This window comes from Oncorhynchus keta, chromosome 18 (genome assembly GCF_023373465.1).
Source record: "Oncorhynchus keta strain PuntledgeMale-10-30-2019 chromosome 18, Oket_V2, whole genome shotgun sequence".
NCBI lineage: Eukaryota > Metazoa > Chordata > Actinopteri > Salmoniformes > Salmonidae > Oncorhynchus > Oncorhynchus keta.
This window is the reverse complement of record NC_068438.1, coordinates 33,613,875-33,636,084: the sequence shown is the minus strand read 5'-3', so window position 1 is coordinate 33,636,084 and position 22,210 is coordinate 33,613,875. Positions and strand designations below refer to the sequence as shown.

At 43.3% G+C, this 22,210-nt stretch overlaps 1 protein-coding gene across 9 annotated transcripts; it reads right to left on the bottom strand.

The window, feature by feature from the left end:
• Positions 1-94: 94 nt before the first annotated feature.
• LOC118372229 (galactose-3-O-sulfotransferase 2-like) lies at positions 95-21,640 on the bottom strand. Of its 9 annotated transcripts, none has more exons than XR_008068276.1 (5): positions 21,461-21,640; positions 11,454-11,564; positions 8,580-9,384; positions 2,868-8,221; positions 95-2,830 (listed from the first exon to the last, which is right to left on the bottom strand). XR_008068276.1 is itself a non-coding variant. In XM_035758036.2 (4 exons), the coding sequence occupies exons 1-4, from the start codon at positions 21,532-21,534 to the stop codon at positions 7,193-7,195; spliced, it is 2,019 nt and encodes a 672-aa protein (XP_035613929.1). In that variant the 5' UTR covers positions 21,535-21,640; the 3' UTR covers positions 95-7,192. The 9 variants fall into 9 exon arrangements, 1 of the variants encoding a protein (XP_035613929.1); XR_008068278.1 differs by having other exon boundaries at positions 95-2,793; positions 2,905-8,221; XR_008068279.1 differs by having other exon boundaries at positions 95-2,756; positions 2,905-8,221.
• Positions 21,641-22,210: the final 570 nt, after the last annotated feature.

Below are 22,210 nucleotides of genomic sequence, written 5' to 3'. Positions count from 1 at the left end.
TACAGAAACTTTTACCCAAGACCAAACAAAATACTGCTCAGGTTAAATTGTTTTATCGTGCAAAAGTGGAAACAAACACGAAAGTAAGAACCAGTTATAATACATCACCCTTTTATTTGACCATTTCAATTTTGAAATCTGTGCTTCCCGTGTCAGTGGCAACATCACTGCTCAAAACAATGAGAAAAATAAACATAGTGCCTTCGGAAAGTATTCAGACCCATTGACTTTTTCCACATTTTGTTACATTACAGCCTTATTCTAAAATTTATTACATCATTTTTTCCTCTGATTATAATACCCCATAATGACAAAGCAAAACAGTTTTTTAGAAATTGTTGCCCATTTTTTATATAAAAAAACTTAAATACCACATTTACATAAGTTTTCAGACCCTTCACTGTGTACTTTGTTGAAGCACCTTTAGCAGTGATTACAGCCTTGAGTCTTCTTGGGTATGATGCTACAAGCTTGACACACCTGTATTTGGGGAGTTTCTCCCATTCTTCTCTGTCGTTGTCCTGTTGGAAGGTGAATCATTGCCCAGGTATGAGGTCCTGAGTGCTCTGTGGCAGATTGTCATCAAGGATCTCTCTGTACTTTGCTCTGTTCAACTTTGCCTCGATGCTGACTAGCCTCCCGGTCCCTGCCGCAGAAAAACATCCCCACAGCATGATACTGCCACCACCATGCTTCACCATAGGGATGGTGCCAGGTATCCTCCAGACGTGATGCTTGGCATTCAGGCCGAAGACTTCAATCTTGGTTTCATCAGACCAGAGAATCTTGTTTCTCATGGTCTGAGAGTCTTTAGGTTCCCTTTTGGCAAACTCCAAGCGGGCTGTCATGTGCCTTTTACTGAGGAGTGGCTTACGTCTGGCCGCTCTACCATATAGGCCTGATTGGTGGAGTACTGCAGAGATAGTTGTCCTTCTGAAAGGTTTTTCCATCTCCACAGAGGAACTCTAGAGCTTTCTCAGAGTGACCATCGGGTTCTTGGTCACCTCCCTGACCAAGGCCCTTCTCCCCCAATTTCTCAGTTTGGACAGCGGCCAGCTCCAGGAAGAGTCTTGGTGGTTCCAAACTTCTTCCATTTAAGAAAGATGGAGGGCACTATGTTCTTGGGGACCATCAATGCAGCAAAAAAATTGTTAAGCTTCCCCAGATCTGTGCCTCGATTTAATCCTGTCTTGGAGCTCTACGGACAATTCATTCAACCTCATCGCTTGGTTTTTGCTGTGATCTGCACTGTCAATTGTCGGACCTTATATAGACAGGTGTGTGCCTTTCCAAATCATGTCCGATCAATTGAATTTTCCACAGGTGGACTCCAATCAAGTTGTAGAAGCATCTCAGGGATGATCGTTAACATTTACATTCAAGTCATTACATTTAAGTCATTTAGCAGACGCTCTTATCCAGAGCGACTTACAAATTGGTGCATTCACCTTATGACATCCAGTGGAACAGCCACTTTACAATAGTGCATCTAAATCTTTTAGGGGGGTGAGAAGGATTACTTATCCTATCCTAGGTATTCCTTAAAGAGGTGGGGTTTCAGGTGTCTCCGGAAGGTGGTGATTGACTCCGCTGTCCTGGCGTCGTGAGGGAGTTTGTTCCACCATTGGGGGGCCAGGGCAGCGAACAGTTTTGACTGGGCTGAGTGGGAACTGTACTTCCTCAGTTAACAGAATGCACCTGAACTCAATTTTGAGTCTCATAGCAAAGGGTCTGAATACTTATCTAAATAAGGTATTTCTGTTTTCTATTTGTAATACATTTTGTAAAAACTTTAAAAACCTTTTTTCGCTTTTTATATAATGACTTTTAGAATAAGGCTGTCAGGAATCACATCACAAAATCATCTCTAAATACAAAATCTACATTTCCATTTTACGATCAATTCTTGACAACCCATATATATTTACTCTAAAATGCAGTATCATTTACAGTTTTTAACAATCACTTTGGCACTAACTTCAGAACCTTGTGGTCATTTTTCAAAACCCTAAACACAAAACTCATAACGGTCGTCACTCGTAGCACATGCTGTCCAATGTTCAAAACATGGCATTGTGCATTCATATCTTTAAAGAAACCTTGCACTTACAGAATCATAGGTTCAAATAACTAATTTATTATGAAATACCATAGAAACAGTCATTTAGATCACCCACACACAAGATACCGATAGTTTTACTGTTTTGTTTTTCGTACAATCATTAAATATTATTATTTATTTTTATTTTTTTTTTTCCCAGGCAAGTCAGTTAAGAACAAATTCTTATTTTCATTGACGGCCTAGGAACAGTGGGTTAACTGCCTGTTCAGGGGCAGAACGACAGATTTGTACCTTGTCAGCTTGAACTTGCAACCTTCCGGTTACTAGTCCAACACTCTAACCACTAGGCTACCCTGCCCCATATTGTAGTACAAAACATGTGATACATGTTTCATTATGTTACTACACATAAATACATCACTGTAAAAGGACTAGTAGAGAGAATACTACAGACACTGAACAAAATATGAAATTTATTGATGAAATACAATAAAATCCCAACATAGGTTTCTTTGAATCAAAGCAAAAATAATTCGCTACAAAAAAGAAAAAACAGTTAAAGGTCAACTACAGTGTTCCTCACCTGGCTTACTGTAAAACATCACTGCAGTGTTCCTCACCTGGCTTACTGTAAAACATCACTGCAGTGTTCCTCACCTGGCTTACTGTAAAACATCACTGCAGTGTTCCTCACCTGGCTTACTGTAAAACATCACTGCAGTGTTCCTCACCTGGCTTACTGTAAAACATCACTGCAGTGTTCCTCACCTGGCTTACTGTAAAACATCACTGCAGTGTTCCCCACCTGGCTTACTGTAAAACATCACTGCAGTGTTCCTCACCTGGCTTACTGTAAAACATCACTGCAGTGTTCCCCACCTGGCTTACTGTAAAACATCACTGCAGTGTTCCTCACCTGGCTTACTGTAAAACATCACTGCAGTGTTCCCCACCTGGCTTACTGTAAAACAAAAGATTGATTACTGTACTTCTATATTTCCATCAACCCTGTCTTGTGGATTTGGCCACAGGTTATCATCCACATCACAATGGCTGTTTTCATTAGCCAAACATCTTGGGAAGAATCTTTGGGCGAATCCAGGCCTGACACTGGTTTGCCGTGATGTCATAGCATGCGTCATCCATGGAATGGAGAAGGGTGGCTTGTTCATGAGGGCGCCTATCATATACCTTCCACCTCCATGTGGAGAAAAATTCCTCAATCGGGTTAAGGAAAGGAGAGTTTGGGGGTAAGTACAGGGTGGTAAATTGTGGATGGGCCTGAAACCATGCTTGCACCATTTGAGCATGGTGGAACCTGACATTATCCCACACAATGACATAGGTCATACCTTCAGCTCTACAGACCTGATTTGGCTCATCAAGGAAGGTTACATTCGAACAGCGAATCATGTGGCTGCCTGCAACTCAATATATAGAGTATATTGAGTAGAGAGCTTTATATGTTGTTCGACCAAGCATTAGAACGGGCAAGATGCGTAATCTAAGCAACTGACCTTGGTATGATTGTTGATGCCACACATGGTGATTCCAGGATATCAGAAACAGCTGTCTTCCTGGGATTTCTATGCACTACAATCTCTATAGTTTACAGAGAATGGTGTGATAAACAAAACACATTCAGTGAGAGGCAGTTCTGTGGGCAAAAACACCTTCTTAATGAGAGAGGTCAGAGGAGAATGTCCAGACTCATTCAAGCTAACAGAAAGGCCACAAATGCTCAAATAACGGCTGTTTAAAACAGAGGTGTGCAGAAGGGCATCTCTTAACGTACAACACCGTGAATAATTCAAGCTGTTGTGGAGGCAAAAGGGGGTCCTACCCAGTACTAGATAGGTGTACCTAAAAAAGTGGCCGGTGAGTGTACAGTAATGTCAAATCTGAAAACATGGTCTGGAAAAGTGGTACATGGGACCATAGAAATGTGGTCTGATAAAGAATGATGATGAAATATTACATCCATAGATAATGTAGTCCAGTTGGTTCATGTTCCACGGTAATTGGTGTCAATGGATCTCATTATCCTGAAACTTTCATGATCTAAACATGGAATATTGTTTGTCAGTTTCCATAAAACTATGCATTAAGAGTAATGCAACAGTTACTTATCATTTTGAGCAGTTGTATCAATTGATAGTTAAATCATTGTAATGAAATGAATAGACAGTCATTTCAGATGTAATGTGTGAATTGCATTTTGAAATGGTAATACTTTGATGTTAAGTTGTGTCATATTGAACAGGTGATTTTAGTTCAATTAACAAATTCTGTTAGCTTTATGTGTACTGTATCCAAGCAATTGTAAAAAGTGTTTTGAAGAGTTTTGAAAAATTAGCATTTTGACCATTGGTTGTTTTGTGTGTAGAGTTTTGAAAAATGACATCAAGGTTCCGAAATTAGTGCCAAAGTGATTGTAAAAAACTGTAAAAGCACACTTTAATTTTAAGAGATTAATCATTTGGTCTTCTAATACAATATTCTAATACAATATTTTAATGTGACTCCCAATGTGACTCCCATCTCGGTGAGAATCGAGAGCTCCATTGTTATGTCTTGGAAACTGAATTTTTTCCCATAGTGGCCTACTGAATGTCTTTCAGTTACTGAATAACTTCAGTAACTCAATCTCTCTTAGTTACTAACCTAAAAGGATGATACAATTCTAGGAACTTTCTGCTGTCTGCATTTGAGTTTATGTACAAATTATTACAGAATGTTACAAGCCCTTGCTCTCTTTAGGTGGTATCAGAAAAGCTGAGATGTGCTCTTAAGTTAAACATTCTGGAATTGTATTTCTATATATCTTGACTACATCTTGACGAAAACCAATTTCCCTTAAATCTCTACCAGAGGAGGATGGTGGGAGGAGCTATAGGAGAATGGGCTCATTCTAATGGCTGGGATTGAATCAATGCAACGGAGTCAAACACCTTGTTTTCATGGGTTTGATGTGTTTGGAACCATTCCATTGATTCCATTCCAGCCATTACAATGAGCTCGTTCTCCTCCTATAGCTCCTCCCACCAGCCTCCTCTGATGTCTACATATTTACCAGACCATCATGTATTTTATTAATCTCCAAATTGAGCCACCTTATCTCTGAGTAAAGATTAGATCAACTCAGAGAAATGAGACCTGAGATATGTCCTGTCTAAATGAGAGACCACATGGTAAAGTGGAGGTATTTGCTTGTCTTTTGGTGTTAGCAGACAGACTGTACTGCAAGTCTTACCCAACCCCAATCAATTTAATCAATGGTATCAAGTATGTCCCATTCAAACCATAGTACAGTCGTGGCCAAAAGTTTTGAGAATGACACAAATATTAATTTCCACAAAGTTTGGCATGCCATGCTGTCAATTAACTGGGCCACATCCTGACTGATGGCAGCCCATTCTTGCATAATCAATGCTTGGAGTTTGTCAGAATTTGTGGGTTTTTGTTTGTCCTCTTGAGGATTGACCACAAGTTCTCAATGGGATTAAGGTTTGGGGAGTTTCCTGGCCATGGACCCAAAATATTGATGTTTTGTTCCCCGAGCCACTTAGTTATCACTTTTGCCTTATGGCAAGGTGCTCCATCATGCTGGAAAAGGGACTGTTCGTCACCAAACTCTTCCTGGATGGTTGGGAAAAGTTGCTCTCGAAGGATGTGTTGGTACCATTCTTTATTCATGGCTGTGTTATTAGGCAAAATTGTGAGTGAGCCCACTCCCTTGTCTGAGAAGCAACCCCACAAATGAATGGTCTCAGGATGCTTTACTGTTGGCATGACACTGGACTGATGGTAGCGCTCACCTTGTCTTCTCCGGACAAGCTTTTTTCCGGATGCCCTAAACAATCAGAAAGGGGATTCATCAGAGACAACGACATTACCCCAGTCCTCAGCAGTCCAATCCCTGTACATTTTGCAGAATATCAGTCTGTCTATTGTGTTTTTCCTGGAAAGAAGTGGCTTATTTGCTGCCCTTCTTGACAGCAGGCCATCCTCCAAAAGTCTTTGCCTCACTGTGCGTACAGATGCACTCACACCTGCCTGCTGCCATTCCTGAGCAAGCTCTGTACTGGTGGTGCACCGATCCCGCAGCTGAATCAACTTTAGGAGATGGTCCTGGCGCTTGCTGGACTTTCTTGGGCACCCTGAAGCCTTCTTCACAACATTTGAACCGCTCTCCTTGAAGTTCTTGATGATCCGATAAATGGTTGATTTAGGTGCAATCGTACTGGCAGCAATATCCTTGCCTGTGAAGCCCTTTGTGTGCAAAGCAATGATGATGGCACGTGTTTCCTTGCAGGTAACCATGATTGACAGAGGAAGAACAATAATTCCAAGCACTGCCATCCTTTTGAAGCTTCCAGTCTGTTATTCGAACTCAATCAGCATGTGATCTCCAGCCTTGTCCTCGTCAACACTCACTCTTGTGTTAACAAGAGAATTACTGGCATGATGTCAGCTGGTCTTTTGTGGCAGGGCTGAAATGCAGTGGAAATGTTTTTGGGGGAATTCAATTCATTTGCATGGCAAAGAGAGACTGCAATTAATTGCAATTAATCTGATCACTCTTCATAATATTCTGGAGTATATGCAAATTGCCATCATACAAACTGAGGCAGCAGACTTTGTGAAAATTAATATTTGTGTCATTCTCAAAACTTTTGACTACGACTGTACACCCCAAGGGTTCAAATTGTAAACCTCAGGGTGTAACAAGATCAACGGGAAATATTAGATGAGAGGGTTTAGGAGATGTGTGCCACAAAAGGCTACTTCCAGTCCAACCAGTCAAGGCAGGACAGTCACCGCAGGTGCACTCTCCTTCTCTTTCCTACTCTTCCTTCTCTCGTCCCCCAACTCCATCCCCTCCACCCACACAGGTACAGCATCGTTTGGCAGAAACACTAGAGCTTATCCTAGTGTCGCCAAAGTCAGCCAACTGGCCCTGTGCACTGCAGCCAGCCAGAGTGAACATAATGTGCAGCGAAAGGTCCTCACTGTATAGACAAAACATAGCCATTGGCTGTTCAGCTTAAAAAGACCCCAGTACGCAGCAGCAATGAGCTCCTGTGGATCTTCCCACTAGTCCCCAGTCTGTGTTGAAAGAGCCCCCCCTTAAGGCATGTTTCTGTCACTTCTAGCTGCAGTGATTTTAGACAGGGCACTTGAGGGGAGGTCATTTTGTTTCTGAGCATGAGGGTTTCTATGTCCACTCCTGGCTGTCCTACTGTGTCTGGCCTCTCTCACCCTCACCGGCCCTGTCATGGCTGCTTTGTTCGGGTTGACCTTAACTGAACTAGGCTGACGCTGTGAGGCGACCAGTTTGGCAGCCTGTCTCTGCCTGGCGGCAAGCTCAGGGAACTGCTTGGTGTAGAGAGTGTCTGTGTACTGCAGCTCTGGAGTGACCAGGTTCTGACAGTGTGTTTTGGTAGGCCCGACCAGCCCAGGGTTCAGGTTGTAGCCCTGGATGATGGCCGCCCCGTACTGGAAGGGCTTCAGCCCGGCATCGTTCACCTGCGACGGGTCCACTGCACCACCATCCTTCAGGCAGGTTTTGGCTAGTTCGGCACGTCGCTCCTGCAGCCGAGTCACCTCCCGTCTCATCTCCTCACGCCCCACAGTAGCGTCCACGCGTCGCCAAAAGGTGATGTTAAAGTGCAGGTAGAGCTGCCAGTCAAGGGCATTCCAGGCTCTGATCTTGTCGGCGGTGTGCGGGGAGAGCATGTGCCGTGTGCGCTCGCTTCGGCTGTTCAACTTAAAGGAGACGACATCGTCCAGAGACCAGCAGAGGGCGCGCTTGAGCAGGATCATGGACTCGTCAAAGTACTCTGAGATGAGGATGAGGTGGAAGTCCTGCTCAATGGCGCCAATGGCTTTGGCGCCCCGCGTCTCTAGGTCTCCGGGTGTCTCTGTTGCGACGTTGTTGTCGAAGCCAAAGTCAAAGGTCAGGATGTTACGGGCATAATGGTTGTTGGGCAGGGAGGTGTTGTAACCACGCCAACCATTGTCAAGGAAGTCGTCCAGGCTGCGGGCCTTGTGGAAGGCGGGGATGCTCTTGTAGTAGATGAAAATGGACTCCATCATGGCAACGGGGTTCTTCAGGATGGAGAAGTAGAACGTGTCCTGGGGCATCACTTTCCTCACCTGAGACACAACAGAAAAGACCAAAACAAGAGCAAAATGTGTTATTGTGATGCCTTGGTGGTGTATAATAATTTAACAATTATTGGCTAAAAATCTAGTAAAATGAATCTTGTGTTAGTCTGAACCTCAATATTACCTATGATGCAGTGGTGGCTGCTTAGGGGAGGACGGCTCATAATAATGGCTGGAACAGAGCAAGTGGAATGGGATCAAACACATGGAAACCATGAGTGTGATGGAAATAATGTGTTTGATGAATCTGATAGCATTCCACTGATTCCGCTCCAGACATTACCACAAGCCCGTCCTCCCCAATTAAAGTGCCACCAACCTCCTGTGCTATGATGATAGAACTCACCTCTGGTGGTCTGAACCTCATGTGGTTGCACATGATGTTGAACTCTTTGACACTGCGGCTCCTCACTCCCTCTACAAAGTGTGAGGCGAAGAAGAAGGGATAGAACAGCTGGCTGTGCTTGTTCAGTGGAAGGGCGAAGGTCAGATTGCGGCTGTCGCCATAGCGATATAAGATGTTCAGGATGGTGCTGCTGGCCGTTTTGTGCGTCTTGAGAAAGACGATGTGGTTCTTCGGCCAACAGGTGGCGCTGGCTACCTCAGATTTCACCTCGTTTATCACCCCGGCAACTACAGAGTTGGTGCCTAAAGGGGCAGGGCTCTTTCTACTCTTCAGCCGATTGGTTGAGAGGAGTTCGGGAGGTTTGTAAGGTAAGGTGGATACCACTTTGATAGATGGGTGGCCCAGCTGGAGAACTACAGACCCAGGAACCCCCAAATGCAACTCATCATCACCCATTGTGCCTTTGGGCAGGGCTGCCTTTACTGCTGAAACTTTACCCCTGGCCTCTTTCCTAGAGTCTTTGACCTTACTGACAGTGTATGAGAGCTTTAGATGTTGGTGATGCTCCTGGACACGCCTCTCCACCCCTGGCTCATCTCTGCCATGTTGATGTTCTGCTACCTTCTGCTGCCCTTTGGCCCGTTGTTTAAGAGCTCCTTCCTCCTGTGACCTCATTTCCTCTTCTACAACAGGGGCGTGTGAAGAGCGCAAGCGTACCCAGTCCCTCTGCTCCGTCGGGAGCGTTCTCTGGATCTTGATGGTGAACTGCACATTCAGGAGCTTCTCGCTTAACATCTTATCATTCCTGAAACCAAACAATGTTAGACTACAGTTAGCCAATCACTGTCAGCCTGTTTCAAAACAAAACAATTATCCAGAACAGTGAAGTGGAATGTAAAAGCTTGTTAGTTTCACCAAACATGATCTATTATATTGACAAGTTAGGAGAGTGACCACTCTAACAATCAAAATACATGTCCTCAATGATTGAAGGCAGGCACGATCAGGTGGGACTATTCTAGCCAATGAAAGGGCAGACACGTGTGTGAACAGCAGTCGTTTTTCTCAAAGTTGTCAGAATTCCAAGTGCATTCACTTATATCAGTACATTTGTAACAGACTAAAGGTTGTGAAACTTACAGTGCATTCAGAAAGTATTCAGACCCCTTTACTTTATCCACATTTTTGTTACGTTACAGCCTTATTCTAAACTGGATTAAATTACATGTTTTACATGTTAAACTACAATACCCCATAATGACAAAGTGAAAACAGGTTTTTTTTAATTAAAAAACAGAAACCTTATTTACATAAGTATTCAGACCCTTTGCTATAAGATTTGAAATTGACATCAGGGCCACCCTGTTTCCATTTACAATCCCATAAATGTTTCTACAACTTTAGATGTTTCTACAACTTCCACCTGTGGTAAATTCAATTGATTGGACATGATTTTGAAACGCACACACCTATCTATATAAGGTTCCACAGTTGACAGTGCACGTCAGAGCAAAAACCAAGCCATGAGGTCAAAGAAATTGTCCATAGAGACAGGATTGTGCACATATCTGGGGAAGGTTACTGAAACATTTCTGCATCATTGAAGGTCCCCAAGACATAGTGGCATCATTCTTAAATAAATGAAGTTTGGAACCACCAAGACTCTTCCTAGAGGTGGCCGTCTGGCCAAACTGAACAATCGGGGGAGAAGGGCCTTGATCAGGGAGGTGACCAAGAACCCAATGGTCTCTCTGACAGAGCTCCAGAGTTCCTCTGTGGATGTGGGAGAATCTTCCATAAGGACAACCATCTCTGCAGCACTCCACCAATCAGGTCTTTATGGTAGAGTGGACAGTCGGAAGCCACTTCCCAGTAAAAGGCACATGACCGCTTGGAGTTTGCCAAAAGCCACCAAAAGGACTCTCAGACCATGAGAAACAAGATTCTCTGGTCTGATGAAACCAAGATTGAAGTCATTGACCTGAATGCCAAGCATCATGTCTGGAGGAAACCTGGCACCATCCCTACGGTGAAGCATGGTGGTGGCAGCATCATGCTGTGGGGATGCTTTTCAGCGGCAGGGACTGGGAGACTAATCAGGATCGAGTGAAAAATGAACGGAGCAAAGTTCAGAGAGATCCTTGATGAAAAGAGTGCTCATGACCTCAGACTGGGGCAAAGGTCCACCTTCCAACAGGACAACGACCCTAAGCACACAGCCAAGACAACGGAGGAGAGGCTTCGAGGACAATTCTCTGAATGTCCAGAGCCTTGAACCCGATCTAACATTTCTAGAGAGACCTGAAAACCTTTTATATTTTAAAAATGTTTTCTTTGTCATTATGGGGTGTTGTATGTAGATTGATGAGGGGAAAAATAACAATGTAATCAATTTTAGAATAAGGCTGTAACGTAACAACATTTTGAAAAAGTAAAGAGGTCTGAATACTTTCCGAATGTATATTCGATCAAACAAGCCTCACTCAATTTGACATTCTCTCATAGAAAAATCCTCTCGTTTCACCCATTCCTCTCTGGTTTCACTTCCAGTAATACCAATCCAGGTAGTATGAAGATCTGACCTAATACCTACAGACGTAGGATCTTAATTTGAGCCAGTTTGCTACAGCAGGAAAATGATCCTGTAACAACAGTGGATTATAATTAATGGACATTTTTGTAGTGGATGTTACATTTTTCATAATTTAAAATAAAGCCTAAAATATCTAAATGGAAATGACAAATCTTTAAAAATCTTTTATAACCTAAAATAGACTAAAAGTTTTAAATTTCCTGCATTGTAGGAAAGTTCTCCTGCAACAGGTTGATCAAATAAAGATCCTACATGTGTATGTACAGTAGCACCAGACTCACCTGGATTGCCAGACGACTCCTAGGATCTGGATGGCCACACAGAGCACAGTGAGGGCCATGAGCACCATCCATAGATTACGCATGTGGCTGCACAGAACTACCTTCAGCCACCTGCAAGGGGGGGAGACCAACCACAGGAACCACATGAGTCTGCAGCAGCATCAGGTACAGAAATACTACAGACAACGGGACTGATTCTATAACTATAAACTCATTTGAAGAATCTAAAGAATATCTTGTGTCTTTAACTATATTATTTTATCCCAACCTGCTGATATAATCTCATTCCAAAACTGTAACTTCATTTTCAAATCATAACCATGACTGACACCTTTGGATTAAAATGAGTACTGATCTATGCTAGACCACAGAAATGATCTCTGTACTGTTGGATGTTTTTTCTTGAGGCTTGGTGGCTATAATTAGGATGACTGCTGCGCATGTGTTTGTATACACATGGTGTGTGCGAGAGGGAAGAGATAATCTCAATGATTTACAAGATAATCCAACAGCATCTCAATGAGTGGAACAGTGATTCACAGAAACTCTTCCAACCGTAGAGGAAATGTCACTATGACTGTTGGATTGGAATGCCTGTGGCGTAGTGGTGCATTGACCTTTCCCATCTGTTTGTGGGCTTCGTGTTCTAATCAGAGCAATTAGCTGCCCTGTTTGATTCGGCCCATTGAACTGGCGTTGGCTAAATTAGAAGAAGAAAAACAACAATCCTCAATACACCCTCTGGACCACTCTGCCCATTCTGTGTGTGTGTTGTGTTTCTGCTTCTGTTACAGCTACATCCAGAGACATCTGGAACATCTGCTTCTGCCTGAATGATTTCCAGACAGTTCTACCTCCCTCCCTCCCCCTTCCTCCATCTCTTCCCCTTTCTACTTTCCTCCTTCATTATATCTCCCACTCCCACTCCTCTCTCTCACACATCCACCTGCTCACATGCTGTGTATGTTTGTGCATGTTGTGTGTGTGGTGCGTCTGTGTGTGTGTGATCGTGCATGCTGCGTGTGGTGTGTGTGTGTGTCTGACTGTGCATGTGAGTGTGTACATATGTGTCCCTGAGCACAATCCATAAGTGCATGGCACCACTATCCTGTTCTTCAGCTGCCCCCAGCTGTTTGTCAGTGTAGTACATTAGTCTGGGGGTTAAAGCATGACACACACAGAGCCAGATCAAATCAAATCAAAGTTTATTTGTCACGTGAATACAACAAGTGTAGTAGACCTTACTGTGAAATGCTTACTTACAGGCTCTAACCAACGGTGCGAAAAAAGAAGAAAAAAGGTGTGTGTGTGTGTGTGTGTGTGTGTGTGTGTGTGTGTGTGTGTGTGTGTGTGTGTGTGTGTGTGTGTGTGTGTGTGTGTGTGTGTGTGTGTGTGTGTGTGTGTGTGGGTAAGTAAAGAAATAAAACAACAGTAAAAATACATTTGAAAAAACAGGAGCAAGGCTATATACAGACAGCTGTTAGTCAGGCTGATTGAGGTAGTATGTACATGTAGGTATCGTTAAAGTGACTATGCATATATGATGAACAGAGAGTAGCAGAAGCGTAAAAAGAGGGGTTGACGGGTGGTGGGACACAATGCAGATAGCCCGGTTAGCCAATGTGCGGGAGCACTAGTTGGTCGGGCCATTTAGGTAGTATGTACATGAATGTATATTTAAAGTGACTATGCATATATGATAAACAGAGAGTATCAGCAGCGTAAAAGAGGGGTTGGGGAGGCACACAATGCAAATAGTCTGTGTAACCATTTGGTTACCTGTTCAGGAGTCTTATGGCTTGGGGGTAAAAACTGTTGAGAAACCTTTTTGTTCTAGACTTGGGCAATTGCCGTACCAGGCAGTGATGCAACCTGTCAGGATGCTCTCGATGTTGCAGCTGTTGAACCTTTTGAGGATCTCAGGACCCATGTCAAATCTTTTTAGTTTCCTGAGGGGGAATAGGCTTTGTCGTGCCCTCTTCACGACTGTCTTGGTGTGTTTGGACCAATCTAGTTTGTTGTTGATGTGGACACCAAGGAATTTGAAGCTCTCAACCTGCTCCACTACAGCCCTGTCGATGAGAATAGGGACGTGCTCGGTGCTCCTTTTCCTGTAGTCCACAATAATCTCCAAGTCAAAGTCTTGGTTACGTTGAGGGAGAGGTTGTTATTCTGGCACCACCCGGCCAGGTCTCTGACCTCCTCCCTATAGGCTGTCTTGCCGTTGTCGTGATCAGGCCTACCACTGTTGTGTCAGCAAACTTAATGATGGTGTTGGAGTCGTGCCTGGCCATGCAGTCATGGGTGAAAAAAAGAGTACAGGAGGGGACTGAGCACGCACCCCTGGGGAGCTCCAGTGTTGAGGATCAGCGTGGCAGATGTGTTGCTACCTACCCTCACCACCTGGGGGCGGCCTGTGATGGAAGTCTAGGATCCAGTTGCAGAGGGAAGCGTTTGGTCCCAGGATCCTTAGTTTGGTGATGAGCTTTGAGGGTACTATGGTGTTGAACGCTGAGCTGTAGTCAATGAACAGCATTCTCACATAGGTGTTCCTTTTGTCCAGGTGGGAAAGGGTAGTGTGGAGTGCAATGCAGATTGCATCCTCTGTGGATCTGTTTGGGCGGTATACAAATTGGAGTGGGTCTAGGGTTTCTGGGATAATGGTGTTGATGTGAGCCATGACCAGCCTTTCAAAGCACGTCATGGTTACGGACGTGAGTGCTACAGGTCTGTAGTCATTAAGACAGGTTGCCTTTGTGTTCTTGGGCACAGGGACTATGGTGGTCTGCTTGAAGCATGTTGGTATTACAGACCCAATCAGGGACATGTTGAAAATGTCAGTGAAGACACCTGCCAGTTGGTGAGCACATGCCGAGAGCACACGTCCTGGTAATCCGTCTGGCCCCGCAGCCTTGTGTATGTTGACCTGTGTAAAGGTCTTACACACGTCGGCTATGGAGAGCGTGATCACACAGTCATCCGGAACAGCTGATGCTCTCATGCATGCCTCAGTGTTGCTTGCCTCGAAGCGAGCATAGAAGTGATTTTGCTCATCTGGTAGCCTCGTGTCACTGGGCAGCTCGCGTCTGTGCTTCCCTTTGTAGTCTGTAATAGATTGCAAGCCCTGCCACATCCGACAAGCATCAGAGCCGGTGTTGTATGATTCAATCTTAGCCCTGTATTGAAGCTTTGCCTGTTTGATGGTTTGTCGCAGGGCATAGCGGGATTTCTTGTAAGCTTCCGGGTTAGAGTCCCGCACCTTGAAAGTGGCAGCTCTACCCTTTAGCTCAGTGCGAATGTTGCCTATGGCTTCTGGTTGGGGTATGTACGTACAGTCACTGTGGGGACGACGTCCTCTATGCACTTATTGATAAAGCCAGTGACTGATGTGGTGTATTCCTCAATGTCATCGGAAGAATCCCGGAACATGTTCCAGTCTGTGATGGAAAAACAGTCCTGCAGTTTAGCATCTGCTTCATCAGACCATTATTTTATAGACCAGGTCACTGGTGGTTCCTGCTTTAGTTTTTGCTTGTAAGCAGGAATCGGGTGGATAGAGTTGTGGTCGGATTTACCAAATGGAGGGCGAGGGAGAGCTTTGTACGCGTCTCTGTGTATGGAGTATAGGTGATTTCGAATTTATCCCTCTGATTGCACATTTAACATGTTGATAGAGATTTGGTAGAACTGATTTAAGTTTCCCTGCTTTAAAGTCACCGGCCACTAGGAGCGCCGCCTCTGGGTGAGTGGTTTCCTGTTTGCTTATTTCCTTATACATCCATCACTGATGGGTCATCATCAAGACATGGGATGATGATGTCACTGTGGAGCTAGTTGATTGACTCAAACAGGCATGCCACCACCATGACTAAACAACACTACACATTACCCTTGATCCTCTAGTTCAGTTGCCCCCCTGGAAGCAGCTAATGGGCAAACTCTTATTGACCCGTGTCACAAATGGAGTAAAGGCAAGGGAGACAAACATGAAAATACCAGGCAATGTAGTTGCTAGGGAAATGACACAACATGTGCCCTTAATATACCATTATATACCATCCTCCCTGGTTCTAGTGGTTTTTCATTGAACTCTGTTGCAACTTGCTTATGCATTGTGGCACTGACTAAATATGTCCCTGTGGTTGTGTGCCAGCAACATGGTTTGTGTGGGTTCTGGTTTGTGTTTGATCAGTTTTTTTTACTGTACTTTCCCATGTGCATGGATAACTCCACTACGACACAAACGGAATAGGGATGACGTTCCTTTTTTAACATTAATGAATAATGGAGTGAAACACTATGAAAGAGTTGGCTGTTTGAACTGATATTTGTCAGGAGTGAGAGAAAGAGAAATAGAGAGAGAGGGGGACTGTTATTCTAGATACATCACTGATCTACATACAGTGCCTATAGATAGTGTTCACACCCCTTGACTTTTCCACATTTTGTTGTGTTACAGACTGAATTTAAAATTGATTAAATACAATGCCCCATACAAACAATACCCCATAGTGTCAATGAGGAATGATGTTTTTAGAAATGTTTACAAATCCATTTAAAAAAAGCTCAAATGTCTCGAGTATCCAACCACTTCGTTATGGCAAGCCTAAAGTTCAGGGGTAAAATGTTGCTTTAATTAAGTTAAATAAGTTGCATGGACTCACTCTGTGTGCAATAACAGTGTTTAATGACTACCAAAAATAATTAATCTAATCTCTGTTAACTTTTTCATTTAACTAGGCAAGTCAGTGTGACTTGGTGCCTCTAGCACTGAGATGCAGTGCCTTAGACCGCTGCGCCACTCGAGAGCCCACACGTAATATTAGCTTTAAGGTCGCTAAGTCGAGCAGTGAATTTCAAACACAGATTCAACCCCCAAGACCAGGGAAGTTTTCCAATGCCTTGAAATGGGTTGAAATAAAAAAGCAGTCATTGGATATCCCTTTGAGCATGGTGAAGTTGTTAAATACAATGGTGTATCAATACACCCAGTTGCCGGAGAGAAAGGAAACCGCTCAGACATTTCACCATGAGGCCAATGGTGACGTTGAAACAGTTACAGACTTGAATGGCTGTGATAAGAGAGAACTGAGAATGGATCATCAACATTGTAGTTACTCCACAATACTAATGTAAATGAATGAGTGAAAAGAAGGAAGCCTGTACAGAATACAAATATTCCAAAACAAGCATCTTGTTTGCAACAAGGCACTAAAGTAATAGTGAAATATATTTTTTGTCCTGAATAGTGTTATGTTTGGGGAAAATCCAATGCTACACATTACTGAGTAGCACTCTCCATATTTTCAAGCATAGTGGTGGCTGCATCATGTTATGGGTATGCTTGTAATAATTTTTCAGGTACAAAATGTACAGAATGGCAAAATCCTAGAGCAAAACCTGGTTCAGTCTGCTTTCCACCTGACACTGGGAGATTAATGCAACTTTCAGCAGGACAATAACCTAAATCACATGGCCAAATCTACACGGAAGTTGCTCACCAAGAAGATCAACAACCAATTTGACAGAGCTTCTTTTCAGAAGAATAATGGGCAAACATTGCACAATCCAGGGGTAGAAAGCTCTTAGAGACCTACCCAGAAAGACTCACAGCTGTAATTGCTGCCAAAGATGCTTCTACAAAGTATTGACTAGGGAGTGTGAATACTTGTGTAAATGAGAGACAGTATTTTTGTATATAATTTTCAATAAAATGGCAAACATTTCTACAAACATGTTTATACTTTGTCATTATGGGGTGTGTAGATGGGTGAGAAAAAACAAACAATTTAATCAGTTTTGAATTCAGGCTGTAACACAACAAAATATGGAATAAGTCAAGGGGTATGAATACTTTCTGAAGGCACTGGATAGGTAAAAGTAAATTAATCCACAAATATAATTTTACATGTATCTTAAATGACCCCATTTTCATGAATTCAACGATATAAGCTCATTAAAAAAACAGCATGTGACTTGAACCAGGAAGTAGACAAGACTTTCATAGGGTATAGGACACAGGAAAGGATACCACAGTAGGAGAGAGAGTATTTGCAATTGAAGTCTGTCCAAAGTCATGGTAATTACAACCGGTTAAGTTGCTGTACATAGGTCAAAGAAAACAACATTGTGGTGACCTTGTACCCTGAAGACATTTCTGTCTCTGCCTCCTGCCTGCCTTCAGGTGAAATATGATATCAGGTTTGGATATAGCCTAATGAATTTTACATTTGACCAGATACTTAGAATAGTAATGACAACCACACTCTCTCCGCATCTCCCTCCATCTCTCTCTTAATCTTTCTCATTCTCTGTCTCTCTCTCTCTTTCTCTCTCACTCTGTCTGTCTGTGTCTCTCTCTCTCGCTCTCTGTCTTTCTTGGATACAAATACTCTGCCTGACTCCACTCACAACCCCTAACACACACATTCTCTGCACACAAACCACACTCCGATGCACACACACACACACACACACACACACACACACACACACACACACACACACACACACACACACACACACACACACACACACACACACACACACACACACACACACACACACACACACACACACACACACACACACACACACACACACTAGCAGCTCATTTGGATGTGGCAGTTAAAGGCTTAAATGCTTCTGAGGAGAGCAAATCAAAGGTTACCTCTAAAGAAAGATCCAGAGCCAACTAATTTAGATTTACTTAACCAATGAGTGGAATAAGAACAGCTAACTGGTTTTGTCATGCCCCGTGGTCACATCCAGTTCCACTACACTAAATAAAAACACAGACTTTCCACAAAACCTTCCTCAGTCCTGCACCGCAAACAATTGCCGGTCAAACAGAAAATGGAGAGGGACTGGAGTTAGTTTGAGTCGAACTGGAGGACCGTGGCACCCCCGAAATCCCTTCCACATGAAGAGAGAGGGAGAGGAAGAGAGAGAACAGTTGATTTAATAGTCGTGATACCAATAGCTGAATGACATTTCTACATAAGTCACATACATGTAAGTCACTGAAGACTACCGACATCCATGTCTCACTGAGGACCCTTACAGGGTAGCACAGTCGATAATAATCAAACTACGGCGCTACAGTTCAGCACAGACCCAATACAAACACAGCTTAGAGAAGGAAACCTCATTCATGATAAGCAGATGTTTGCAAACTGACTGCATGCAAACTAAGGATTAAACTATAGTGTGATCAGCACTATATCCAATTTCTCCAATTTGTAGAATTTATACTTACACATGCACACGTGCGCACACACACACACACACACACACCCACACACACACACACACACACACACACACACACACACACACACACACACACACACACACACACACACACACACACACACACACACACACACACACACACACACACACACACTAGCAGCTCATTTGGATGTGGCAGTTAAAGGCTTAAATGCTTCTGAGGAGAGCAAATCAAAGGTTACCTCTAAAGAAAGATCCAGAGCCAACTAATTTAGATTTACTTAACCAATGAGTGGAATAAGAACAGCTAACTGGTTTTGTCATGCCCCGTGGTCACATCCAGTTCCACTACACTAAATAAAAACACAGACTTTCCACAAAACCTTCCTCAGTCCTGCACCGCAAACAATTGCCGGTCAAACAGAAAATGGAGAGGGACTGGAGTTAGTTTGAGTCGAACTGGAGGACCGTGGCACCCCCGAAATCCCTTCCACATGAAGAGAGAGGGAGAGGAAGAGAGAGAACAGTTGATTTAATAGTCGTGATACCAATAGCTGAATGACATTTCTACATAAGTCACATACATGTAAGTCACTGAAGACTACCGACATCCATGTCTCACTGAGGACCCTTACAGGGTAGCACAGTCGATAATAATCAAACTACGGCGCTACAGTTCAGCACAGACCCAATACAAACACAGCTTAGAGAAGGAAACCTCATTCATGATAAGCAGATGTTTGCAAACTGACTGCATGCAAACTAAGGATTAAACTATAGTGTGATCAGCACTATATCCAATTTCTCCAATTTGTAGAATTTATACTTACACATGCACACGTGCGCGCACACACACACACACACACACCCACACACACACACACACACACACACACACACACACACACACACACACACACACACACACACACACACACACACACACACACACAATGACAATACTTCTATTGTGATATGAGCAGGAATAACAGCCATATTGCCAAGGTATTAAATTCAGCCGACAGAGAGATAGACAAACACCAGGAGGCCATGGACATGAGGATTGAATAAAAGGGCTTTTTAACAAAACGCTTCAGGTTTTCCCAGGCTATGGAGACATCTGGAGAATGGCCTGCCATTCCCTGCCTGCTGCATAGCTACACTCCTGTATGCCAGCCGACACATATACACAGTACACACACACGCCCACACACACACGTGCCCGCACACACACACAAACATACATTCCCACAGGCATTTAAAGTACATCAGATTCTCTCATATACTACTTTGGGCGCTACACACACACTCAGACAGGATCATGCATGCACAGACGCATAGATTCACACAAACATAGCCTACATACGCTGAGCATTTTCCGTCACTCTCCCTCCCTCTAACTTTCTACCTGGGGTTGGACTTTTGGTCACAAGGGATGGAAAGGCCCTGAACCCAGTCCTAATATATATGATGGATTGCAGGCTTGCATGCTTTCCCAGGTCACATTTATGTCTTTAATAACATTTCCCAACTCCTACCTGGCTGATCCGGACTTGACCAGATAAACAGGGAGTTGTGGTAATCTCCCTGGACGTTGATCCCTTATCATGACACACAACCCTACAGAATGACTTCTAGGTCTTTTCCTAGGTGTAAAATATTTGTATTAGATTATACAGTAGTAGCTACTTGTGTAAACAGTAAGATTGTGCAGTCTGTTCATAGTAATATAGCTATTATCTGTAACAGTAAAAGGAAAATGTATAGTGTTTGATTCTGTGTCCTTGTGTGGAGTAAGGTGGTGCTGATATCTGCTGTATTAGGCTGTACTAGGCACTGACATCCTACACGTTTTCCATCTTGTTCTTATCGGTTCCATATGACAAGCCAATGACCTTTAAACTGAATTTCAGGACTGTTTTTCATCCATGTTCTTGAACACTATTAGGGGTTTGACTATTGGACAATTAGAAATGGAACTTTGGGTCACTTTATTACACATCAAATCTAGCCTGACATTTAGATTTGTACCTGTTCATGACCTGTTCACCATAATTTATGTTCGATTTGATTGAACTGTTTTAAAGTGCTGTCAGTGCAGTTTAGGCTTTAAATGTATGTTTTGAGAAAACGAGGATTCCCTTCAGTTTAACTGAGAAGAGCTATTTATTATTTCAGTAGGGCCTCCCAAACACGCCAATCTACGCCTACGGCATCTAAATGTTAGAGTTAAATAATTTACGAGTTTTGTGGATCTATTCTACATAGCTTGTTGTTGCAATTAAATCTCATCGTCTTTGAAACGTGCCATCTTACTTCTATTGGAAAGGTAATAAAAATAATTCTGAACCAAAAGATTCACAAAATCCATTCCAATAACTGCCGATTTGAGTAAATGCCAACAGTGCCATTGTATTATCTTCTCTCCACAGTCTAGTGTGTGGTCAGTGTGAATGGGAGCAATAGCTATTTATTTACAGTAAATAATTAGCGTCTGCCTTTTATTTTCACAAAGTATGGGCAAGTTGGCCTAGGCTGTAGCAACGAGGACTCTAAATCAAATCTAAATAAACATCTCATCGTATGGCACTCCACTGTTAGATGTCGTTCTCTGCGTGCGCATATGAATAACGTAATGTGTCTGTAGTCCGCGCTTTCGCATATTATGGACTATTGTGGGCAATAGCATCACCGACCAACAGCTTTCCAATGAACTATCGCTAAAGGAATGTAACACAATACAAAAGACCAGAAGTCACAATTAATTCACTTACGAGCAACATGGTAGAGATGAGGTCAGGGAGAACAGCTCGCGCTCCTTGATAGATTTCCTTGGCGAGGGTGGCATCTCGCGTGTCTGTCCCAGGAGGGGGGTGCTCAGGAACCCCGGTCCTGCATGCAACTCCGACCAACCCAAATCACTCTCCCAAGACTCCCCGTTCCCAAGCCACAGACTCCCTAGTCCCCTTTTAGAGTAGGGTTCCCCCCGCTCTCAGTTTATAACTCCTCCCGCTGTCGACTCATTGGCTCGATGCGCAGACAAAACAAATAGAGGTAGTCAGAAAGGGATGGAGAAAGGAGAGAGAGAGGGGAGGAGGCAGGAGGTTACAGTGGATGAAATCGAGAACAAAGGCAGGGATTCTTTGTCACCAGCTAGGTAGTTGTCACACCGTTCTTCACGAGGATAAAGCAGTTACATGCAACCTTGTTCAGCGTCAAATGGGATTTGTAGCATTAACAGTTTGGGTAAAATCACATTCATGTCGAATTTACTGGAAGTGTGAGTAGGTTTGTCTTTTGTGTGAAATATCTCGGAGTATATTACATTTATGAGGTGATGGTTGTTAATATTATAGCCCAATAACACTTTACTGTAACAGGCTTATAACCATAAAACCGCCTGGCTGTTTAGGTCCTTTTGGAATAAATCCGGTAATATAATAGCTGCAACGTCCATAATGAGTTTTCCAGCTGAGAGTCTGCATTTAAAGTGGCACCAAATACCAAAAGGTCCGGAAATGTGC